This window comes from Anomaloglossus baeobatrachus, chromosome 2 (assembly GCF_048569485.1).
Source record: "Anomaloglossus baeobatrachus isolate aAnoBae1 chromosome 2, aAnoBae1.hap1, whole genome shotgun sequence".
Lineage (NCBI taxonomy): Eukaryota > Metazoa > Chordata > Amphibia > Anura > Aromobatidae > Anomaloglossus > Anomaloglossus baeobatrachus.
In genome coordinates, this window is record NC_134354.1 from 40,114,169 (window position 1) to 40,139,733 (window position 25,565).

General features: G+C 45.0%; 1 protein-coding gene across 1 annotated transcript in view; it reads left to right on the top strand.

The window, feature by feature from the left end:
- The window catches only part of RUNX1 (RUNX family transcription factor 1), a 150,500-nt gene that overhangs the window by 82,471 nt on the left and 42,464 nt on the right, over positions 1 to 25,565 (top strand). The window contains exon 4 of the mRNA XM_075334994.1: positions 8,242 to 8,433. Within this exon, the coding sequence (XP_075191109.1) occupies positions 8,242 to 8,433 (192 nt within the window). The remainder of the gene's footprint in view (positions 1 to 8,241; positions 8,434 to 25,565) is intronic.

The following is a 25,565-nucleotide window of genomic DNA, read 5'->3' on the forward strand; positions in this document are numbered from 1 at the left end:
ATTACGGTAAATAAAAGGACACCGTTCAAGCAATGCGCCAAGAATTAAATATTGTAATATCAAACATATTTGTGATGTGGTATACTCAAAAGATAATGTATAGAGTTGCCTTTTGTTACGTAAAGGTGTTCTTTGGCAAGGCCAAAGGAGATTTGGAAGGGATTGCCAGACTAACAATCCCAGCATGCACTGCAGTTGAGTCTTGGGACATCCACCAATATTAGTATTAGCACTGTTATTCTTTTACTTTACATATAGAGTTGTTATTTGGTCATTGTTATGGTGCTATTACTTGAGCAGTGTGTGGCGGTATTTATTATGGTAGCACTGCTGCTTAGACTATGGACAGGGTGGCTGAGCTGGGTGCACTACATTAATGGCATAGCGCATTACGTAAATATTGCAATATCTGTATAATTTATGAAGGATAGAAATGTTCTTTAGGCAATTGTGTAAAAATTGTGGCAAATGTACGATTGTGTTATTTAAGCACATACTGTAAAATGATAATATATATGTATGGGATAGTACATCACAAGCGTAAAAGACCTTGTTAGCTTTGGTGCTACATTTCCGTAACTCCCAATTTTGTTTTAACAAACATCCAGAAAATCATGTCACAATTGAGATTACTGCAAAAAGAGGTTTTAAAAAAATTCTATTGGGGTCCCACAATGGGATATTGTACCACCCTTGTTTCTATTTCCATGCTTGCCAACTTTCTGAAGAAGTTCGGCCAGTAAAATTGTTAGCATAATCATACCCATTTTTTAAAGCCACACAAGTTCAGACATCTGGAACTCTGTCTTAGGCTTCTGCCACACTCACGTGAAATTCACGCACGTGCCGAGAGACACGTATTTTCCCTGCGTGTTGCGTGCAGGTAAGTACGTGTCTCTGGTACGTGCGGGACACGTGTGTTCTACGTGTGCTATCCGCGATAGCACACGTAGAACCGGTAATTATTATACTCACCTGGTCCTTCCTGATGTCCGCGCTGCTGTCCGTGGTGCTGATCCTCGGTCTCCAGCCCTCCCGTCTCTCCGCTGCTGCTGCTGCCAGGCAGTGAAGTGAATATTCAATGAGAATAATGAGCAGCGGTCGGCAGCAAGAGGCAGCAGCGGCAGAGACAGGAGGGCTGGAGAAGGTGAGTTAATGTTTTTTTATTTTTCACTGACATGTGTGGTTTCTCCGGTGCGTGTCACACGGGACCGCATCCACACTACACCCGTGTGGTGCGGGTGCGGGCCGTGTGACACCCGTGCTGCGGGAGAAAACACTGACATGTCAGCGCTTTCAAAAAAGCACACGTACAAACGCACACGGACACACGTTCCGTGTGGTTTTACGTGTGTGTGCCTGCTACAATAGGGTAGCATTGGTTAAAGTGTCTCCGTGCCGCCGGTACGTGTAAAAAATGACAAACACGTGCCGGCAGCACGGATGTGTGGCGCCACACATCCGTGCTGCCGGCACGTGTTTGTCATTTTTTACACGTACCGGCGGCACGGAGACACTTTAACCAATGCTACCCTATTGTAGCAGGCACACACACGTAAAACCACACGGAACGTGTGTCCGTGTGCGTTTGTACGTGTGTGCGTTTTTGAAAGCGCTGACATGTCAGTGATTTCTCCCGCAGCACGGGTGTCACACGGCCCGCACCCGCACCACACGGGTGTAGTGTGGATGCGGTCCCGTGTGACACGCACCGGAGAAACCACACATGTCAGTGAAAAATAAAAAACCATTAACTCACCTTCTCCAGCCCTCCTGTCTCTGCCGCTGCTGCCTCTTGCTGCCGACCGCCGCTCATTATTCTCATTGAATATTCACTTCACTGCCTGGCAGCAGCGGGGAGACGGGAGGGCTGGAGACCTAGGATCAGCACCATGGACAGCACCGCGGACAGCAGGAAGGACCAGGTGAGTATAATAATTACCGGTTCTACGTGTGCTATCGCGGATAGCACACGTAGAACACACGTGTCCCGCACGTACCAGAGACACGTACTTACCTGCACGCAACACGCAGGGAAAATACGTGTCTCTCGGCACGTGCGTGAATTTCACGTGAGTGTGGCAGAAGCCTTATGATGGACCAATGCAGTTCCATGCAGAATGCAACTCTCCAAAAGTACTTCTTTCTGGAAGTTTTCAAAAAGCTTTGATCGTGGCTTTGGTCATAAGTTTTCGTAACTCCCAGGTTTTTTTTAACAAGCATCCTGCAAATCATCTCACAATTGAGATTAGTGCAAAAACAGGTTCTAAAAAATTTTTTGTTGGGGTCCCGCAATGGAATATTGTACCACCCTTGTTTCTACTTTCATGCTTGCCAACCTTTGAAGAAGTTCGACCAGGCAAATTTTTAGCATAATCATAACCATTTTTTAAAGCCACAAGTTCGGACATCTGGAGTTCTGTCTTTTGGTGGATTATAGCAGTGACATGTACAATACAACTCTCCAAAAGTGCTTCTTTCTGGAAGGTTTCATAAAGCTTTGATGGTGGCTTTGGTTGTAGGTTTCCGTAACCTCCAATTTTGTTTTAACAAGCATCCTGCAAATCATCTCACAATTGAGATTAATGCAAAAACAGCTTTTTAACATTTTTTAATGGGGTCCCGCAATGGAATATTGTATCACCCATATTTCTATTTCCATGGTTGCCAACTTTTTGAAGAGGTTTTGCCAGGAAAGTTTTAGCGTAATCATACCCAATTTTTTAAAGCCACACAAGTTCGGACATCTGGAGCTCTGTCTTATGATGGACAATCGCGGTGCCACACACAGTACAACTCTCCAAATATGCTTCTTTCTGGAAGGTTTCATAAAGCTTTGATGGAGGTTTGGTCTTAGGTTTCCGTAACTTCCAATTTTGTTTTCACAAGCATTCTGCAAATTATCTCACAATTGAGATTAGTGCAAAAACAGGTTTTTAAAATTTTTTAATGGGGTACCGCAATGGAATATTGTATCACCCATATTTCTATTTCCATGGTTGCCAACTTTTTGAAGAGGTTTTGCCAGGAAATTTTTAGCGTAATCATACCCAATTTTTAAAGCCACACAAGTTCCGACATCTGGAGCTGTCTTATGATGGACCATCGTGGTATCACGCATATTACAACTCTCCAAAAGTGCTTCTTTCTGGAAGGTTTCATGAAGCTTTGATGGTGGCCTGAAGATATGTTAATTGGTTCAGGAGTCCTTAGGGTCTAACCTATTTTGATATTTTCGGACAGTTTTTGGGATTGGATGATTGGTTGTAGGAGTGACCTGAGTAGCCCTAAAGTCATTAAGCAGCGGGGCAAATGGCCGTCTATGCACTGTAATTGTACGGTAACCAGATTCAGTGCTTACAATACCTGCTCTCAGATGACTGGGACCAGGCAAGGGTTGTTAGTTATTGCTAAAACCATTCACCTCTGTTCTCAGGTCACCGGCGGTATGCAACTCTGACTATCCATCCCCAACACAACACGTTATTCTTCAGCAGCCCAGAGATCTCATATATTCTGAATGCAGGAAGCCCGCAGCCTGTACATACACAACGTACAATTTACAGGTTCCTGTTATTTCACTGATTGAGCAGCAACCTGACCCAAGAAACCAGAAAAAAAATGAGCGAGTTTTCTGCAGGACAGAAGTCGACATATTCTAGAATGAACCTAAATGTCAGTTTCCTCCACGAAAATTGTGTTTTGGATTAAAACTACTTCCTTCCTCCAGTTTTAGATGACATTTCACGTTCCTTATAGGAACAGCACGCAATAAAGTCTTTTATACACCCGAGGAACAGTGAGTCCTTGTGGACTCACCCATAAAAACTAGCATATTATTGAGGCAGTAGCTATGTGCCAAATATATGCAGCTCCAGCAGTGGTGACAGGGGTGAAGGAATTTAAAGTGGATTTCCACCCCATAAATAAAAGTGGACATATAAAAAGAAAGGCTGGAGTCTTAGAAGCAGCCAAAGTTTGTTCGCGATACTTTGTTTTATTGGTATTTTTCTGTTTTGTTGCGGCGGCCATTTTTTTTTTTTTTTTTTTTTTAAAGTGACAACAGGAAGTGCAGTAATGAACCTTAGATCAGCCATCATTTTGTCAGCTTCGTTTGCATTGTGCCAAGATATCGGGGCAAGTGTCGCCCAGGATGCCAGCGGCAGAAGTTAAGACTGCCCTGATCCGCTGCCACAATAAACAAAAAAAAAAAATTGCAAAATATCTTTAAATATACAAAGCAGAATTACTAGATATTGACTGGTGATTTAGTGTCTAATTTATGCCAATTTTACATTTGGGTTGAATCCCTCTTTAAATGGCATGTAGAGTTGAGCAAGAAGATTCCTGCCACCCTCATCCTATATCCGGTGCAGTCAACGGTGTCATCCGGATCTTGATAGTCATCCCTTCTGCCACCGTCCTCCTCAGCCCTTGTGCCCTATGACGCCACGTGTGGCCTAATGACATCATCATAATAATGTACATCGTATTGTGATATCAGGGCAAGTGTCACCCAGGATGCCAGCAGCAGAAGTTAAGACTGCCCTGGTCCGGATGACCCAAAAACTGGATGCCGAACCAGGGTAGCATAAATCTTTTAGTACTTTGTATATTTAAAGAGTTTCTTATAAATAGGAATGAGATTTTGTCTTCATTTTGGCCAGAGCCAGATCGGAGAGATGCTGACATGTTTTCTGGAGGACTCAGCATGAATAGTCACCCATTCTTTTGAATAGATGACATGTAATACCACATCTTTTCTCCTCCCATCTGATCGCTGGATGGTACCATCCTTTTAAAGAGACAAAGCCAGTAAAAAAAAAATAAAGAAAATTTGCCTTGAGAATTATATATAGACTAGCTGTAGTACCCAGAGTTTGACTGGGATAGTAACTGTCTCTCTGTCAGTCTCTGTCTGTTTGTCTGTGTCTGTCTGTCTGTGTCTGTCTCTGTCTCTGTGTGTCTGTCTGTCACTTTGTGTCTGCCTCTATCTGTCTGTCTGTTGCTGTGTGTCTGTCTCTCTGTCTGTCTCTGTGTGTATCTCTTTGTGTGTCTGTGTCTGTCTCTCTGTCTGTCTCTTTCCCTGTCTGCCCATCTCTTTCCCTGTCTATCTGTTTCTGTCTGTCTCTGTTTACCTCTTTCTCTTTAACAGTCTGTCTCTCTCTCTCTGTCTCTTTCCCTGTCTGTCTCTTTCCCCTTCTGTCTCTGTCTCTTTCCCTGTTTTTGCCTCTTTCCCTGTCTGTCTGTCTCTTTCCCTGTCTGTCGCTGTCTCTTTGTCTGTCTCTTTCCCTGTCTGTCTCTCTCTCTCTTTCCCTGTCTGTCTCTCTCTTTCCCTGTCTGTCTCTCTATCTTTCTGTGTCTGTCTGTCTCTCTCGATCCGTCTCCCCACCGACATCTTTTTACCTCACACACAAGCTTCTTATACTAACAATTTATTTTGTTCCTATAGCAACCAATAAGAACTGCTATTAATGACCTGCAGCTCGCAGCTCCATTGACTTTAAAAGAGGCAGGTTTTTTGGTGACTAACTGTAAAGTGCGGGGTTAAATTTTCCCATTAAAACATAGTCTATGACGTTCCCTGAGTCACATGGGGCGTCTGTGCAAAATTTCGTGATTGTAAATGTGACGGTGCGGATTCTTTTAGCGGACATACACACACACACTCAGCTTTATATATTAGATTTCTCACCTTTTACCAATCCATTCAACAGTGTCCAGAAAATATTGCAAACGGTACAATGTCTGAGCCAATCCAATGGCTTACCCTGGTCCAGGGATCCCCCCACTAGCCCCCTACGTATAATGAACACTGTGTTTCATGGTTTTGACACTGGAAATGGTATTATTAGACGACTAACACATGTAAATGGCTCGCGTGACTCAATATGTTTGCATTCACGTCCACTGTCATGAACTGGAGAGCTAAACAGAGGCCTGGGATTTGCATGCTTGACAAGTTAAGAAGCTCAAGCCGCGTATTCCTGCCAAAAAGGAAAAAAAAAATATTAAATTCATAGTGCACTTTTTCTTTTTTTTTTTTCTTTCCTGTACCCAGATAAAATCATTGCAATAAAGCTGGCTCCATTTCTCAGGGCGGTGTGAAATGTGATATAGTGCCGAGCGCGCCAAAGCAACCGGCAGGAGGAAGAGGAGAACAGGCCGCTCACATCTCCAGCCCCAATAAAAGTTTACACATACTTTCATTTTAGAAATTGTAGCAACTGGAAATTTGCTTTGAAATGTAAATTTTTTATTTGGAGGGGGGGGGGGGAAACAGCTGGAAAAAATTATCCCACTCCATGTAAGAGAAAAAAAAAACGCAAGTAGGGAAAACAAGGAATAGAAATGTTAAAGGGATATTCTGAGCAAACTGAATATTTCTGAATATATGTCCCCACCCTCCTCATCTACTGCCCCAGCACCTATGAGCGGGGTGATTATTTCTGAATATATGTCCCCACCTTCCTCATATACTGCCCCAGGAATTATGAGCAAAGTGAATATTTCTAAGTATATGTCCCCACCCTCCTCATCAACTGCCGCAGCACCTATGAGCAAAGTGAATGTTTCTGAATATATGTCCCCACCCTCCTCATCTACTACCCCAGCACCTATGAGCAAAGTGAATATGTCTAAGTATATGTCCCCACCCTCCTCATCTACTGCCCCAGCACCTATGAGCAAACTGAATATTTCTGAATATATGTCCCCACCCTCCTCATCTACTACCCCATGAGCTATGAGCAAAGTGAATATTTCTGAATATATGTCCCCAGCCTCCTCATCTACTGCCCCAGCACTTATGAGCAAACTGAATATTTCTGAATATATGTCCCCACCTTCCTCATCTACTACCCCATGAGCTATGAGCAAACTGAATATTTCTGAAGATATGTCCCTGCCCCAGCACCTATGAGAAAACTGAATATTTCTGAATATATGTCCCCACCCTCTTCATCTACTGCCCCAGCACCTATGAGAAAACTGAATATTTCTGAATATATTTTGTCACCCTCATCTACTGCCCCAGGAGCTATGAGAAAACTGAATATTTCTGAGTATATGTCCCCACCCTCCTCATCTATTGCCCCAGCTCCTATGAGCAAACTGAATATTTCTGAAGATATGTCCCCACTCTCCTCATCTACTGCCCCAGGAGCTATGAGAAAACTGAATATTTCTGAATATATGTCCCCACCCTCCTCATCTACTGCCCCAGCACCTATGAGAAAACTGAATACTTCTGAATATATGTCCTCACCCTCCTCATGTACTGCCCCAGCACCTATGAGAAAACTGAATATTTCTGAATATCTGTCCTCACCCTCCTCATGTACTGCCCCAACACCTATGAGAAAACTGAATATTTCTGAATATTTGTTGCCACCTTCCTCATCTACTGCCGCAGGAGCTATGAGCATACTGAATATTTCTGAGTATATGTCCCCACCTTCCTCATCAACTGCCCCTGCTCCTATGACAAAACTGAATATTTCTGAATATATGTCCCCACCTTCCTCATCTACTGCCCCTGCTCCTATGACAAAACTGAATATTTCTGAATATATGTCCCCACCTTCCTCATCAACTGCCCCTGCTCCTATGAGAAAACTGAATATTTCTGAATATATGTCCCCACCTTCCTCATCTACTGCCCCAGCTCCTTATTTTGATAATGTGTTATTTGGTAATGTGATAAATATTAAGGTATCAGTCTCGTTAGCACTCAAGTGTCATGGCCGCCCTGTCTTTCATAGAGGATGGCACAGAGGATTTGGTCCCGACTCTGAGAAAGACATTAAGGCGGACATGTGTCAACCTACCAAGCTTTAAGTATAACAGGGTTGAGGGCTTATATGGAATGTCCCTTTAAGTCAGCTCGTAAGGGTGGCATTCATGGGAGGAGACCCCTTTGACTCCCCACCACAGTGTTTTATAGAACGCCACAGAGGATTTGGTTCTGGCTTTGAGAGACATTAAGGCAGACATGTGCCAAGCTACCAAGCTTTACATATAACAGAGTTGGGGGCTTATATGGAATATCCCTTTAAGTCAGCACCTTACAGAAGATGTTATTCGTAAGGGTGGCATTCATGGGAGGAGACCCCCTATGACTCCCCACCACAGTGTTTTACGAAACGCCCAAGGAATCTGTTATGGATGCTTACCATCGATGGCATGCGTATACTATATCTGTACATTTCAGACACTTTTTCATCTACTTGACATTAACAGGGCATCGACAGAAATTAGACGAGCAGACGAAACCAGGGGGCCTGTCGTTTTCCGAACGCCTTAGCGAACTGGAACAGTTGCGACGAACGGCAATGAGAGTCAGCCCGCACCATCCGACCCCCACTTCCAACCCACGAACATCTCTGAACCACTCCGCGGCATTCAACCCTCAGGCACAGACTCAGATACAAGGTGAGTGCAAGACTGCAGTATATAGAGAGACAGATTATATTCGTATACCGGTATTGTCAGATAGCGCTTGCCTATATCAGCAATTTACAGCTTGTTAAAATGTACAGCTGTTCTTGAGATATCAACACTTTTCTTATGTTTACAGCTCGTTGCCTTAGAGACCGACCACCGGTGGTAGAGTGAAGAACGAGCGCGGTGCTTACAGGCTGTTTTCTATTGAGCTTGTGTGCACTGTTTTGAAGCTTGGCCAGGATCGGTGAAGCCTGCTGTTACCCGGCCAGAGCTTACAAGCTTCACGGTGGTCAGTCTCCTAGGCAACGAACTATAAACAAAACAAAAGTGGTCATTTCATTGGTAATAAATTGGAAAACTGCCTGACTATCCAACATTATCCATCTATGAAGATAGGAATAACCTTTAACACTAGAACTACTGGACTCGTGACACCTATATAGAAATACATGGTGCAAAGTAGTCAAAATGACTACCTCAGTAGTTCTAGTGTTAAAGGGAACCTGTCACCACTTTTTCGGCCTATAAGCTGCACCACCACCACCGGGCTCTTATATAGAGCATGCTAATATGCTGTATATAAGAGCCCAGGCCGCTGTGTACAATATAAAAAACACTTTATGATACTCATCTAGAAGGTCGCTCCGGTGCAAAACAGTTGGATGGGTGGCGACGTTCTCCGTGATCGGAGCCTTCTCTTTCGGCCATCTTGGTCTTCCTTATTCTGAAGCATGACGCGTCTACATCATACACACTCGCCGGCATTGAGGTACTACTCAGGGCAGATCAAAGTATTGTAGTGGGCCTGCGCAGTACCGGCGAGTGTGTATGACGTAGACGCATTATGCACCGCGGCTTCAGAATAAGGAAGACCAAGATGGCCGAAAGAGGAGGCTCCGGTCCCGGAGAACGACACCACCCATCCGACTGGTGTGCACCGGAGTGACCTTCTAGGTGAGTGTTATAAAGTGTTTTTTATGTTCTACACAGTAACCTGGGCTCTTATATACAGCATGTTAGAATGTTGTATATAAGAGCCCGGTGGTGGTGGCCACAGCTTATAGGCCCCAAATCTGGTGTTAGGTTCCCTTTCATATCAAAATCAGGGTAATTTGTAGTCCGTGTCCTAAAGCTTGCAGAATCAAATTTGCATAAAAAAATACACCCCTGGATGTTTGCGGTGGTTCTGTACAAAACATGGATCCTTTAGATATGTGTGAATGCGTGGGAAGGTAGACAGGTTGCCTTTCTGGGGCTTTGCTCTCGCACACCACTACCGGAGGAGTTGTTTGTTTAGTCAGAGCTGAAGTACTTGAGTACTTTACATCACTTCAGAGTCTAGAGAGCTGTGAACCAACCTCTTCTGAAGGTCGGGATGATTTCATTAACAATACAATAATCAGATTGTTGCTACCAGTGATCGGATTGTACAAACCTTCAACTTTTTGATTTGCTAAATTTTTTTGCTAAGGAGAACTGGTGACCTTTATTAACGGGAACCTGTCAGGTGCAATATGCCTCCAGAACCACGAGCAGTTCTGGGTGCATATTGCTAATCCCTGCCTAATCGTCTCTGTATACACTAGCATAGATAAAGAGATCTTCAGAAAAAGTGTTTCTAAAGATCCTTTATGATATGCTAATGAGCACAAGGACTAGCCCCAAGGGCATTTTTTCTACCGACTAGTTTGCCCTCTTAGCACAAGGGATGTGCTACCATGCTATTCAATGTCCAGTGTCATCAGCGGTGACGAGCATACCTGTGTCCGTTGTCACCTCACCAGATTCCGGGTTTAAATCAGTACACATAATCAGAAGTCACCGCACTTCCGGTCATGTGCACTATGAGCCGGGTGTATGTGTCCCGGCTTCAGAAAGGTCTAGTGCGCATGACCGGAAGTGCTGGGATTTCTGATCATGTGCATTGACCCTAAACCCGGCGTTCTGAAGTGGTGACAACGGACACAAGTACATGCAACATGCTTAGAGAGCGGACTAGTTGGGGGATATAACGCCCTTGCGACTACTTGCTGGCCTCATTAGCATATGATAAAGGATCTTTAGATGTAGGATCTCTTTATCTATGCTAGTGTATACACTTTCAAAGGAGGTAGGCACTCCCTGTGCTGCGGTGCTCGAATCACAGGATGGACTCCACAAAATTACCAACAAAAAGGATCGGCACTCACAGGACTTCTGTATGTTCTATTTTCTTGTTGTATTTCAAGCCATGACGGATATTATACAGTGTGCAGTGACGCGTTTCGGTCATAAACAGACAACCTTTCTCAAATCATGTCTCTATGCTAGTGTATACAGTGATGGTTAGGCAGGGATTAGAAATATGCACCCAGAACTGCTCGTGGTTCTGGGTGCATAGGGGACCTGATAGGTTTCCTTTAAAGAATAACCAGCATTTTAATTTTTATTTCATGAAAATAAGCAACTTTGTAATAGAGAAATCTGCTTTTTTTTCTTCTCCTGATCTGAAATTTCAATTCACGGCTACAATTCATTGACGACATTTCATTTGGAGCTCATAAAGTTCTATGGAGAGGGGCGGGGCTAAGGGTCAGCACAGACATCTTGCTGCAAGTTTCTTCATAGAACTTTATGAGCACCAACTGTTATCGCAGTAATGGGAAAACCTGAAGATAGATTTTACCTGTGAATTGAGAATTTTGAGAATAAAAGCGTCCTGGAGGAGAAAGAAGCAGAGTTCTCTTATAAGATATATTACAAAGTTTCTTATTTATATGTGTACTATTGATTTATGGGTTGGGGGGTATTAAAATGAAGGTTACTCTTTAACATGATACATTTCTATGGGTCTATGATAGGAGCACCAAGGGGTAGAAGGTCTGCGAACCATGTCATATGAAGAACGGCTAAAAGGACTAGGGAATTTTAGGTTGAAAAAGAGAAGGCTGAGAGGAGACTTAATAGCGGTCTACAAATATCTGAAAGGTAGTCACAGTGCAGAGGGAACTACCCTATTCTCATTAGCACAAGGAAGTACAAGAAGCAATGGGATGAAACTTAAAGGAAGGAAATTGAGATTAGATATTAGGTACAACTTTTTGACAGTGAGGGCAGTCAGGGAGTGGATCAGGCGACCACGGGAGGTAGTGAGGGCAGTCAGCGAGTGGAACAAGCAACCATGGGAGGTAGTGAGGGCAGTCAGGGAGTGGAACAGGTGACCACGGGAGGTAGTGAGGGCAGTCAGGGAGTGGAACAGGCGACCACGGGAGATAGTGAGGGCAGTTAGAAGGTGGAACAGGCAACCATGGGAGGTAGTCAGGGCAGTCAGGGAATGGAACAGGCGACCACAGGAGGTAGTGAGGGCAGTCAGGGAGTAGAACAGGCGACCACGGGAGGTAGTGAGGGCAGTCAGGGAGTGGAACAGGTGACCACAGGAGGTAGTGAGGGCAGTCAGGGAGTAGAACAGGCAACCATGGGAGGTAGTCAGGGCAGTCAGGGAATAGAACAGGCGACCACAGGAGGTAGTGAGGGCAGTCAGAGAGTGGAACAGGAAACCTCATGAAGTAGTGAGGGCAGTCAGAGAGTGGAACAGGCAACCACGGGAGGTGGTGAGGGCAGTCAGCGAGTGGAACAGGTTACCACGGGAGGTAGTGAGGGCTGTCAGGGAGTGAAACAGGCTACCACGGGAGGTAGTGACTCTTCCTCAATGGAAATCTTCAACCGGAAACTGGATAAACATATAGCTGGGTGACTTAGGAAAGCCTGCACTCGTAGGGCTTGGACCTGATGACCCTTGAGGTCCCTTCCAACTCTACCATTCTATGATTTTATGAGTAGAGCGCACGTTTGACCACCTCAGCCATAGCAGTTAATGTATCGGTGTTCACACATGCACTGCTGGGAATCCTCACCCATCATACACTGATCACCAATCTTGTTGATTTTTAAAGAAGTTGTCTCATGTTCCTATGTCTTCTGGTTTCCGACCTCCCAAGAAATTTGGCAGTACAGGCCGACACTGTGGCCAAGCCACTTGCCCAAACTGTGCGCTCTCCCAGGCTGTAAAAAGAAGCAGCTTTGCCATGAAATCAGTAGGGGTGTCTAGTTGGACCCCCAGCGATCTAATTATAAGCCATGAATATTTTTGACCTGAAATACCACTTTAATTTCAACCAACTGTTATCTGATGTCAGCCACTTCAGTAATATATTTATAAATGTAAAAAGCTGAGAAAAAAAATTGCCTACACCTCTCATCCGTCTTTCCAAGAATTACAGACTCTTAAGATGTTCTGTGCCTCCACTTCTGGGAATGTCATAGGTTTTATTGCGCAGATACATTTCACAATGAAATTTACAACTCTTAGATATTTATTTGAACAACAAGAAAGTCTTTGTCACTTAAGATTTTAGGCTTGATCCATTCCGAAAACACAGAAACCGTGCTGCGTGTCGCGGAGAGCAAGCACTTAAAATGCCGGCAACAGTCTTTAAAATCTGATATGGGCTGGATTGAAGTTGCTGGACACAGGGCTAAAGGGACAACAGGTGACAAGTCCCACACGCAGGCACACATGTCTGACATAGGCCTCTGGGTCCCGTACAAATCCGAGGATATTAGGTTTATTAACTGTTCAGACCATTTGTTTTCATGTTTCTATTTTTTATTCTTTTTGGGGTTTTTTTTTTTACTATGACATTTTCATACCTGTTTAGGATCCATATTGAGACCTTAGTGAGGGCAGTACGATTAATTATTGCTGAAAAAAGTCAGAAACGTGTCGATACCCTTCCAACCACGCAACGGTTCGACACAGTCTTCACTCTTCAATTTAGGACATATCTGAAAGTCACATTCTATAGCAGTGATGATAAACCGCAAACACAAAAAATTACCCATAGGTTAAGTTGCAGGAGGGTGCACAAAATCCATTTAGGAGATGATAACAGAAGATTTAAAATACTGGTAATTTTATTTGGCGCATGCGCAGTGAAGGAAAGCATTCTGGTCTTGGATTCATCGGTGATCTAAGCATGTACCAGATGCCTTTGGACTGGGCTTGCGAGGATGTTCCCAGCCAATGGGACATTAAGCACAAAGAAGAAACAGTGTCGGTTTGGGTGCCCAAAGTTGGTTTACAGAAGGTTTTTGTCCTCACAAGCCTAGCCACAATTGTTGGCGCATGCACGAGTAACACCGATAAAAGCAAACACAGTTTTGGTTTAGGGGCCCACGCAAAGTTGGTTTTCAGAAGGTTTAGTCCTCTCACGCCTAGCCATAATTGTTGGCGCATGCGCAAATAATACCGATAATAGTAAACCCAGTTTCGGTTTATGGGGCTTAAAGTTGGCTTACAGAAGATTTTAGTCCTCCCACGCCTAGCAATAATTGTTGGCGCATGCATGAGTAATACCGATAAAAGTAAACTCAGGTTTGGGGGCCCAAAGTTGGCTTACAGAATGTTTTAGTCCTCCCACACCTGGCCACAATTCTTGGTACATGCACAAGTAATACCGATAAAAGTAAACCCAGTTTTGGTTTAGGGGGCCCAAAGCTGGGTTACGGAAGGTTTTAGTCCTCCCACGCCTGGCCACAATTGTTGGCTCATGCACCAGTAGTACGGACAAAAGCAAACCCACTTTCACTCTACATGCACAAGATTCCGGAGTGGAAAGTAATAAAGCTGTGCTAAATCTACCAGATGATAAAAAATTATGAACATGTCATTGACCAAGATAATGGATTGGTTGGTTAGGAGACTAAATTCTGATTAGAGGTTACTATCAATGGGTTTTAGTCCCCTGAAGCCTGGCCAAAATGTTAGGATTGCACAGTGAAGTTTCCAGCGCATGCGCAATGTGCTGCTGAGCCCGGCCCGAGTAAATCCAGCTTCAGTGCGCACACACAAGATTTTAACATGGCTGGTAATGACGTTCCCTCTCCTGAGGGTCATAAATTAAAGAGAACCAACCACCAGGATTTTCATATATAAACTAAAGCCTGTGCTATAAGGAAGGTCATGCAGGCAGACAGGGGTGGGATTAACTAGCAAAACCCAACCCACCTATTAGATATTCCGTAGCTGCTATCAATCAAATAGCAGTGCATTTCACAAACTTTACTTGCCTGTATTTCAGAAACTATACATCCGATCTCACAACTAAGGTACGTATAGAATCGGCATGATAGCGCCAGTATAGCACTGGCTTTAGTTTATATATGAAGATCCTGGTGGGTGGTCCTCTTTAAGCAAAGTTGGGTGCAATCGGGGTTCAGACATCTTGAGTCCTATGAGAATAGCCTCCACCTTCTAAGCTGTAAAGAGATTGTTAGCACACGGCACCCGCAGGGTTATATTTTATGACAACGAGGCATCTACGTGGGCTACACAGAACCCTTTTGGTGGCGGTTTGAGGATTTAAAAACCTAGACATAAAATTAAAAATAAAAAAATTGAAATATAATACAAATTGTTAAATTACGCATAGTATAATCACAACCGACCATAATTAAAAGCTCTATAATAAGGCATACAAGTCATGTCATCTCTCGAAAATGAATAACTAAATTGGCGTGACGTAAAACAAGCTCCATGAAAGCCAGAAAACATACAGGGCTCTTGTGAGGCCTATTTTTTTCCCCCTCTTGCCTCAGACGGCCGAGATCACAGCTGTTTTTCAGGGATCTTGTGTTAAAAGAGGTTTACCGAGAATGCATTGCAACAAGTGGTATGCACTAAAATAATATCGGCGTGCGTGCGAGGACACTTTCACTACCGCTTAGGAGGATTTCGTAGAAGCAGCTGTAAAGCAGAAGCGTGTATTTGTACCTGTGTGGCAGGAAATATTGCGCAAAAAGACCACAAATTAGGAATTATTGCATGCAAGATAGAAGAAGTGTGGAAGAAGCTGAAAACAAATGTTTCTTATGTGGCTTTATGCCATTGACAAACTTGAAGCCACATTCTTGCGTATCATTCAGATTTCCTCCGAAAGAGCATTTCCCCCTAAGCTCAAAAAAACAATAGTAAAGCATATCTCATAGTCGCCACTTTACGGATTAGTAAATATTATGTCCCCCCTACACATTAGATTTTCACCTCCTGACTCTTTCCCGACAGATGATGTTGAATTTCAACTCGAAATCCCTTTGTTCTCCAGGAAATAAAGCTGCCGCCAGATGGTTTTGGCAGCAGCTCTTTCATAAAATATAGAAGAGTGCTCAACCGAGCCAAACGTTCTTATTAGAGATGAGCGAATCCGAGGTTCGGTGTTCATCACGACCACAGACTTTATAAAATAAACAGAGTTCGCTTTTGGAGATCGGGTGCTGTTATGATTCAGTGACCGAGGAGGATAAGAAAAAGGACAAAAACTCGGAAACCCAAAAAATAACCAGAGTGGCTGGAACCTTAACGGACTGCAGACCTAATACTGACACACAACTAGAAGTAGCCGTGGGACGAGCCTACGATGACCTGGTCGCCTCGACACAACCGGAGAATTAAAGGGCTATCTATATCTTTGGGGATTGCTCCGAGGCAGATAGGTTTTCTAATATTTCTCTCTGTAAGAATATTTAGTTCTCCGGCTGTGTCGAGGCGTCCAGGTCATCGTAGGCTCGTCCCACGGCTACTTGTAGTTGTGTCAGTATTGGGTCTGCAGTCCATTAAGGTTCCAGACACTCTGGTTATTTTTTGGGTTTTTGTCCTTTTTCTGATCCTCCTCAGTCACTGAATCATAACAGGGTGCTTTACGTATGCAAAACGCTCATCACTGTGCTTGGATACGCTTGGTGCTCAGCCCAGTACTAGACGCTTGCAGTGTTTGAGCATCGTGATCGGATGTAGTGTGCACCAAACAAACAAAAAATGGAAAAACCCTGTCCACCCGCCCCCGGAATTGTTCTGTTTATGGCTAGTTGCATGTGGGCAGGGACCCAAACTGCCAAATTAGTGACTTCCATTGAGGTTCAGGTCAAAACCTGATCCCAAAGCGAACCCAAATCCGCCGATCTGAACTCTCTTTGGTTGGCTCATCTCTGGTTCCTGCGTACAGGAGCGTCAACTCGAGAGAGATAGCTCTTGGCCAAAATCCCTGAAATAGCCGGGTGACAACCGATATGACCGCTACTATCAATTTAAGAGTGGTGCGTAGGTGAACAGACTTACATAATTATAAGGGTGCTCTTAGACTTTTATTAGGATGGGTAGGCTTGTAATAATATGGAGCAGTCAAAGCAGCTTGTGCCTGGTACAAAGGAATTGGACTGAGCTGCAGTACCAGGGTATGGACGGCGCTGTGCCCAGGAGTGCAGGGGTTGCTGTGCCACCTTGACCTTGGGAGCCTAGGGGGGACAAAATGAGCAGACCATACGCAAAGACTAATAGTATGAAAAACCTTTGATAGTAGGGAATCCTGTTGGAGAATTTGCATTGGGATCCATGAGCTTGAAGTTACGCCATTGGTTGTACCAGTGCGTGAAACTTCATCTTCTCTGTTGTGGCTTTGTTGATCATATGGACATTCTACCATATATAGTGATGAGTGGACCTGTGGAAGGTCAGGTTCTGCTGGTCCAGCTGAACTTTTTAAGTTTGGTTTTGGACTCGGACTTGACCTGAACCCCAATGGAAGTGACTAATTGGGCAGTTCGGGTCTCAACCCATATGCAGTTAGCCATAAACAGATCACTTCCAGGGGCACCTATGCTTACGCGAGTGGTTTGCATACGTAAAACACCCAAAGTCCGTACCCGAACTTTGTTTTCTTAGAAAAATCTGAGTTTGTGCCAAATATCGAATTCCAAGTTCGCTCATCTCTAATCGTAGACACTAGATATCCAAATACTAATGAAAACCCACCCTTGTACTGGCCGGTAAAGTCTTAAGGGTGCTTTACACGCTGCGACATCGCTAACGATATATCATCGGGGTCACGGTGTTTGTGATGCACATCTGGCATCGTTAGCGACATCGTAGCGTGTGACAGCTAGGAGCGACGATCAACGATCGCAAAAATGGCAAAAATCGTTGATCGTTGACACGTCTCTCCTAATTATAATGTCGTTGGTGTTTCATTCCGCAGGTTGTTCGTCGTTCCTGCGGCACCACACATCGCTGTGTGTGGCACCGCAGGAACGGCGAACATCATCCTACCTGCATCCACCGGCAATGTGGAAGGAAGGAGGTGGGCGGGATATTACGTCCTGCTCATCTCCGCCCCTCCGCTTTTATTGGGCGGCCATTTAGTGACGCCGAACGCACCTCTCCCTTGAAGGAGGGATTGTTTGGCGGCCACAGCGACGTTGCTGAACAGGTATGTGCGTGTGACGCTGCTGTTGCGATATTGTTCGCTACGGCAGCGATCACCACATGTCGCACGAACGACGGGGGCGGGTGCTATCGCTCGCGACATCGCTAGCAATTTAGAAAGGTACGTTTCAACCCTCGGATGAACTGCAATGGTGACCATTTGCGTTTTTTTTTTTCACCCGGTAGAACCAGAGTCAGTCGGTGGAGTGAATGTGGTTCCTAATGGGGAAGGGGGATTACGTGGGTGCTGTTGTCGCATCTTTAGCTTGATATTTTCTTTTGCAAGCAGATACGAGACAACAGGAAGAGCCATAAAAAGTAACCTCGTGAATTTTACATTTTTTTTTACAATATGCTGCGCACATACGTACCCGACACACAACAGTGAAAGTACACCTGTTAATATGAAACATCTAACCAAACAAGCAGCAAGACAAAAGACGGCGAATGAAGAAACACCACATCAAATGATCGCGAGGTTGAAAGATTACCCTCTCTGTAGACTCAGGCAACAAAGGCGTTTATACGGGAGGCGCGCTCTTTAGGCATGCAAAACCATGCAAAGTGATATTCTTGTTTTGTGAAGCGCTTTTGTAGTCTCCCAGGTGCATTGAGGTCTTTCTTTCTTTTTTTGCCTGTCAGGCAGGATGCCTGCGACTAATCTTCTAAAAACGTCCTTATTCTGAAATTCCAGCAAGCCCAGAGAGGCCGCATTTCATCCCTCAAAAGTTTAATATAGAATTTTTCTTTTTTAAGTTTAAGTAAAAATCTGATTCTCCAGAAATGCACAGGACACACAGTGCCCGAAACGCGATTCTTAACTATTGAATTCAAAACACCAGAATCTGAATTTTATCATTTATTTTTTAGACTATTGGGATTTATGAATAATCTCAGATACTGGTACTAGTATAGAAAGATTAAACACCGTTAAACAATCAGGGTACTGGTCAAGAAAAAAAATAAATAAATACACCATATTCTGCCCCATAACGGTACCATGCTATACTTCCATAGCGCCATACTGTGCCCAAACAAAGATATCACAAACATCGCACATAATACCGTAGTTGTAGCCTGTACCCTGCTTTATACTGACCTATCAATCCCTTGCTATGCCCAGTACAGCTTTAAACTGTTTCCAAATAAAACCACTATACTATGCCCAAAAATAGCACTATACTGTGTCCAAAAATAGCACTATACTGTGCCCAAAAATAACACTATACTGTGCCCAAAAATAACACTATACTGTTCCCAAAAATAACACTATACTGTGCCCAAAAATAACACTATACTGTGCCCAAAAATAACACTTTACTGTGCCCAAAAATAACACTATACTGTGCCCAAAAATAACACTATACTGTGCCCAAAAATAACACTTTACTGTGCCCAAAAATAACACTATACTGTGCCCAAAAATAACACTATACTGTGCCCAAAAATAACACTATACTGTGCCCAAAAATAACACTATACTGTTCCCAAAAATAACACTATACTGTGCCCAAAAATAACACTATACTGTGCCCAAAAATAACACTATACTGTTCCCAAAAATAACACTATACTGTGCCCAAAAATAACACTATACTGTTCCCAAAAATAACACTATACTGTGCCCAAAAATAACACTATACTGTGCCCAAAAATAACACTATACTGTTCCCAAAAATAACACTATACTGTGCCCAAAAATAACACTATACTGTGCCCAAAAATAACACTTTACTGTGCCCAAAAATAACACTATACTGTGCCCAACAATAACACTATACTGTGCCCAAAAATAACACTATACTGTGCCCAAAAATAACACTATACTGTGCCCAAAAATAACACTATACTGTGCCCAAAAATAACACTTTACTGTGCCCAAAAATAACACTTTACTGTGCCCAAAAATAACACTATACTGTGCCCAAAAATAACACTTTACTGTGCCCAAAAATAACACTATACTGTGCCCAAAAATAACACTATACTGTGCCCAAAAATAACACTATACTGTGCCCAAAAAAAACACTATACTGTTCCCAAAAATAACACTATACTGTGCCCAAAAATAACACTATACTGTGCCCAAAAATAACACTATACTGTGTCCAAAAATAACACTATACTGTGCCCAAAAATAGCACTATACAGTGCCCAAAAATAACACTTTACTGTGCCCAAAAATAACACTATACTGTGCCCAAAAATAACACTTTACTGTGCCCAAAAATAACACTATACTGTGCCCAAAAATAACACTATACTGTGCCCAAAAATAACACTTTACTGTGCCCAAAAATAACACTTTACTGTGCCCAAAAATAACACTATACTGTGCCCAAAAATAACACTATACTGTGCCCAATAATAACACTATACTGTGCCCAAAAATAACACTATACTGTGCCCAAAAAGAGCGCTATGCTGTGCCCAAAAATAACACTATACTGTGCCCAAAAATAACACTATACTGTGCCCAAAAAGAGCGCTATGCTGTGCTCAAAAATAGTGCTATACAGTGCCCAAAAATAACACTATACTGTGCCCTAAAATAGCGCTATCCTCTGCCCAAAAACAACATTATACTGTGCCCAAAAATAACATTATACTGTGGCAAAAAATAACACTATACTGTGCCCAAAAATAACACTATACTGTGCCCAAAAAGAGCGCTATGCTGTGCCCAAAAATAGTGCTATACAGTGCCCAAAAATAACACTATACTGTGCCCAAAAATAGCGCTATGCTGTGCCCAAAAATAGTGCTATACAGTGCCTAAAAATAACACTATACTGTGCCCAAAAATAGCGCTATCCTCTGCCCAAAAACAACATTATACTGTGCCCAAAAATAACATTATACTGTGGCCAAAAATAACACTATACTGTGCCCAAAAATAGCACTATCCACTGCCCAAAAAACAACACTATACTGTACACTAACATAACACTATTGCTGGGGTGAGAGGTACCGGGCACTGCTAATCCACGTATGGCTGGAAGCCGCAATCCCATCAAGGGGAAGATCCGGGTGCGTGTCCAAGAGAAAGACGATGCAAAATCCAAAAGCAAGTATGAAGAGTCGCACTCCACAAGGATCTCAGTAGATGTAAATCTTTATTCCAGGTTCAAATCATGGATACAGGTGGTGGGGGAGGGTGAGGACGTGCAACGCCGGACGACGGCGGGCCGTTTCGCAAGTAATTTGCTTCTACGGGTCTGGACCCGTAGAAGCAAATTACTTGCGAAACGGCCCGCCGTCGTCCGGCGTTGCACGCCCTCCCCCTCCCCCACCACCTGTATCCATGATTTGAACCTGGAACATAACACTATACTGAGCCCAAAAATAACACTATACTGTACACTAACATAACATTATACTGTACCCAAAAATAACACTATACTGTACCCAAAAATTACACTATACTGTGCCCAAAAATAATACTAATAGTCCCAAATAACAGCACAGTTTATAATTGGGGTGTAACCTGTGTGAACCTGTGGTCAGCCCCTACTGTGAATCATTCTAGAAGCCCCTTCATGGTGGAGGCCTTTGTGCTTTTGCCCCATTTGCCCCTCACCCGCCCTCACAGGGTAATAACGTCTTTCATTTACCGTCTTCACTGCTTTCTACTGTTGCATTGTAATCACAAGGAATATGAACATGCCTCTTCACGCGTCTAACAGAGCAGACAGAATATTAGCAAATCGGGATGATAGCAGCCAATAAAGACAAATAGGGAATTGTGTGAAGTTTGGCCGGGGGAGAGGGGGATTTCCATATTTGGCAAAACTAGAATATTTAGGGGGAAACCCCACGTAGCTTTTCGGCTGCGGTTGAGACACCCATAGTGCTCATTATGTATAACTGTATGACAAAAATGTCTTTGTACTTTCTATTACCAGTTTCTTTTAGCAGTTTAGATGATTATTACAGTATTTATTTGATGAGCTTTGTTTACTGCACTGCTGCAAAACCAGCACTCGCTTTATGGCAGGAGAATAGTCAAACACATCTTTTACTAACAGAATTGCATAGAGTATTGCCCTCGATTCATAGATTCATAGACTGGAACAGATTACAAGACTTTCAATAATCTGATGTTTATGTTGTTTTTTGCCTTTTCAATGCTTTTCATTCTCTCCAATGATATGCATTGCTGAGAATGAAACTGGAGCTGCCTGTCTCACTTTAATAAAACAATGAGCCTTTTGGAAGATAAAGCATATCACAAAAGTGAGTACACCCCTCATATTTTTGTAAATATTTTTTTATGGGACAACTCTGCAGATCTGACCCTGTGATACAATGTGCAGTGTCAGTGTGCAGCTTGTATAACAGGGTAAATCTGGCGTCCTCTAAATAAGTCATCACGCAGCCATCAATGTTTAAACCGCTGACAACAAAAGTGAATACACCCCTAAGGGAAAAAGGCCAAATTGTGCCCAAGGTGTCTATATTTTGTGTGACCACCATTATTTTCAAGCACAACCTTAACTCTCTGGGCATGGAGTTCACTAGAGCTTTACAGGAGCCACTGGATCCTCTTCCATCCTCCATGAACGACATCACAGAGCTGATGGATGTTGCAGACCTTGCTCTCCTCTAGCTTCCATTTGAGGAGGCCCCACAGATGCGCTGTAGGGTTTAGGTCTGGAGACACTTGGCCAGTCCAGCACGTTTACCCTCAGTTTCTTTAGTGAGTCAGTGGTCATCTTGGAGGTGTTTGGGGTTGCCATCATTATGGAATATGAAGGGAGGGGATCATGCTCTGCTTCAGTATGTCACAGTACATGTTGGCATTCATGGATCCCTCAATGAACTCTAGCCCCCACAGCCGAGAGCACTTGTACAGCCCCAAACCATGACCCTACACCACCATGCTTGACTGTAGGCAGGACACACTTGTTTTTGTCCTCCTCACCTGGTTGCTGCCACACACACTTGTCACCATCTGAACCAAATAAGATTATCTTGGTGTCATCAGACCACAGGACACAGATCCAGTAATCTATGTCCTTAGTCTGCTTGTCTTCAGCAAACTATTTGCGGGCTTTCTTGTGCATTATCTTTATATAAATGAATAAATATTATTATACTAGAAGGTGGCCCGATTCTACGCATCGGGTTTCTAGAATTTATGTATTGTGTAGTTCATGTATGATTTTTGTTATATATTATATAGATGTTGTTGTGTGTAGTTACCAAGTGTTTGTGTAGGGCGCTGTACATGTTCTGAGTGTCGCGGGGGGTGAGAGCGGTGTTGTATGTGTGTTGCGTGTGTTGCGTTGTTTGTGGAGCGCTGTGTGTCTGTAGCGTTGTGTGTGTGTGTGTGTTGTGCGGTTTGTGTGGGTGTGGTGTGTTTTGGGGGGAGGTATGTTTTGAGCAATGTGTGTGTTGTGCAGTATGTGTGTATATTTGTGTGTGCAGCGTTGTCTGTGTGTGTGGGTGTCTGTGTAGGGCGTTGTTTGTGATTCCTAGTGTGTGTGTGTTGTGCAGTGCGCGTGTGTGTGTGTGTTGGGGGGAGGTGTGCACCTCCCATCGTGCTCCATCCCCCATGCTGCGCACCCCCCATCGTGCTGCATCCTCCATGCTGCGCACTCCCAAACGTGCTCCATCCGCCATGCTGCGCACTCCCAAACGTGGTCCATCCGCCATGCTGCGCACTCCCAAACGTGCTCCATCCGCCATACTGCGCACTCCCCATCGTGCTGCATCCCCCATGCTGCGCACTCCCAAACGTGCTCCATCCGCCATGCTGCGCACTCCCCATCGTGCTCTATCCGCCATGCTGCACACTCCCAAACGTGCTCCATCCGCCATGCTGCGCACTCCCAAACGTGCTCCATCCGCCATGCTGCGCACCCCCTATCATGCTCCATCCGCCATGCTGCGCACTCCCAAACGTGCTCCACCCGCCATGCTGCGCACTCCCAAACGTGCTCCATCCGCCATGCTGCGCACTCCCAAACGTGCTCCATCCGCCATGCTGCGCACTCCCAAACGTGGTCCATCCGCCATGCTGCGCACTCCCAAACGTGCTCCATCCGCCATGCTGCGCACTCCCAAACGTGCTCCATCCGCCATACTGCGCACTCCCCATCGTGCACCATCCGGCATGCTGCGCACTCCCAAACGTGCTCCATCCGCCATGCTGCGCACTCCGAAACGTGCTCCATCCGCCATGCTGCGCACTCCCAAACGTGCTCCATCCGCCATGCTGCGCACTCCCAAACGTGCTCCATCCGCCATGCTGCGCACTCCCAAACGTGGTCCATCCGCCATGCTGCGCACTCCCAAACGTGCTCCATCCGCCATGCTGCGCACTCCCAAACGTGCTCCATCCGCCATACTGCGCACTCCCAAACGTGCTCCATCCGCCATACTGCGCACTCCCCATCGTGCACCATCCGGCATGCTGCGCACTCCCAAACGTGCTCCATCCGTCATGCTGCGCACTCCCAAACGTGCTCCATCCGTCATGCTGCGCACTCCCAAACGTGCTCCATCCGCCATGCTGCGCACTCCCAAACGTGCTCCATCCGCCATGCTGCGCACCCCCCATCATGCTCCATCCGCTTGGGAGTGCGCAGCATGCCGGATGGTGCACGATGGGGAGTGCGCAGTATGGCGGATGGAGCACGTTTGGGAGTGCGCAGTATGGCGGATGGAGCACGTTTGGGAGTGCGCAGCATGGCGGATGGACCACGTTTGGGAGTGCGCAGCATGGCGGATGGACCACGTTTGGGAGTGCGCAGCATGGCGGATGGACCACGTTTGGGAGTGCGCAGCATGGCGGATGGACCACGTTTGGGAGTGCGCAGCATGGGGGATGCAGCACGATGGGGAGTGCGCAGTATGGCGGATGGAGCACGTTTGCTCAGCCTCTCTCCTTCCAGCCTCCCTCAGCATCAGCCTCCCCCTCCCAGCCTTCCCCAAGATCAGCCTCTCTGCTCCCAGCCTCCTCCAGCACGCCGTGCTCCTCTGCCGACACTCACCCACACCCGATCGCATCCACTCACCCACACAACCGATCGCATCCACTCACCCACACAACCGATCGCATCCACTCACACACACCCGATCGCATACACTCACACACACAGACACTGACGATATTGCACATACGCGCTGATACTCACAACATCCGGGGATATCACATGCTTCTGGCCATGTGATCCTCCGTCAGGTCCTGGAAGCTCACAGCACAGTATCGCCGCCTAGAAGCAAGCGATATCCCAGGATGTTGTGAGTGTGTGGATGCGATGTGATGTGTGTGTGTGAGTGAGTGTGATCTGATTTGTGTGTGTGTGTGTGCTGTTATGTTATGTATGTTCCGCAGCTGCAGGACCTTGATGTGTGGATGCGATGTGATGTGTGTGTGATGTGTGTGTGAGAGTGAGTGTGAGCCGGTGTACACTGGTAACTATGATACACATCGGGTAACTAAGGGACCTTAGTTACCCGATGTGTATAATGGTTACCAGCTTTCACGGCCTCCGTTAAGATCCCAGCATCGCAAGGTTATGTCTGGCGCTGCCGGGATCCTGACGGAGCCGGTGTAGAAGCAAGCGATATCCCAGCATGTTGTGATGTGTGGATGTGATGTGTGAGGTGTGTGTGAGAGTGAGTGTGATCTGATGTGTGTGTGTACTCACCTGGGAATCGGAGCCCCGTGTCAGTTGGGCCACAGCGAGCGTGCATTGCGTGAGGGGGGCGGGGCCTGCAGAGAGCCGGGGCGAGAGGCCAATCCGTGTGGGGGGGCGGGGCCATGGCGAGCCCAGCGGCCAATCAGCTTTGTGTCACCGTAAGGACACAATTTCGG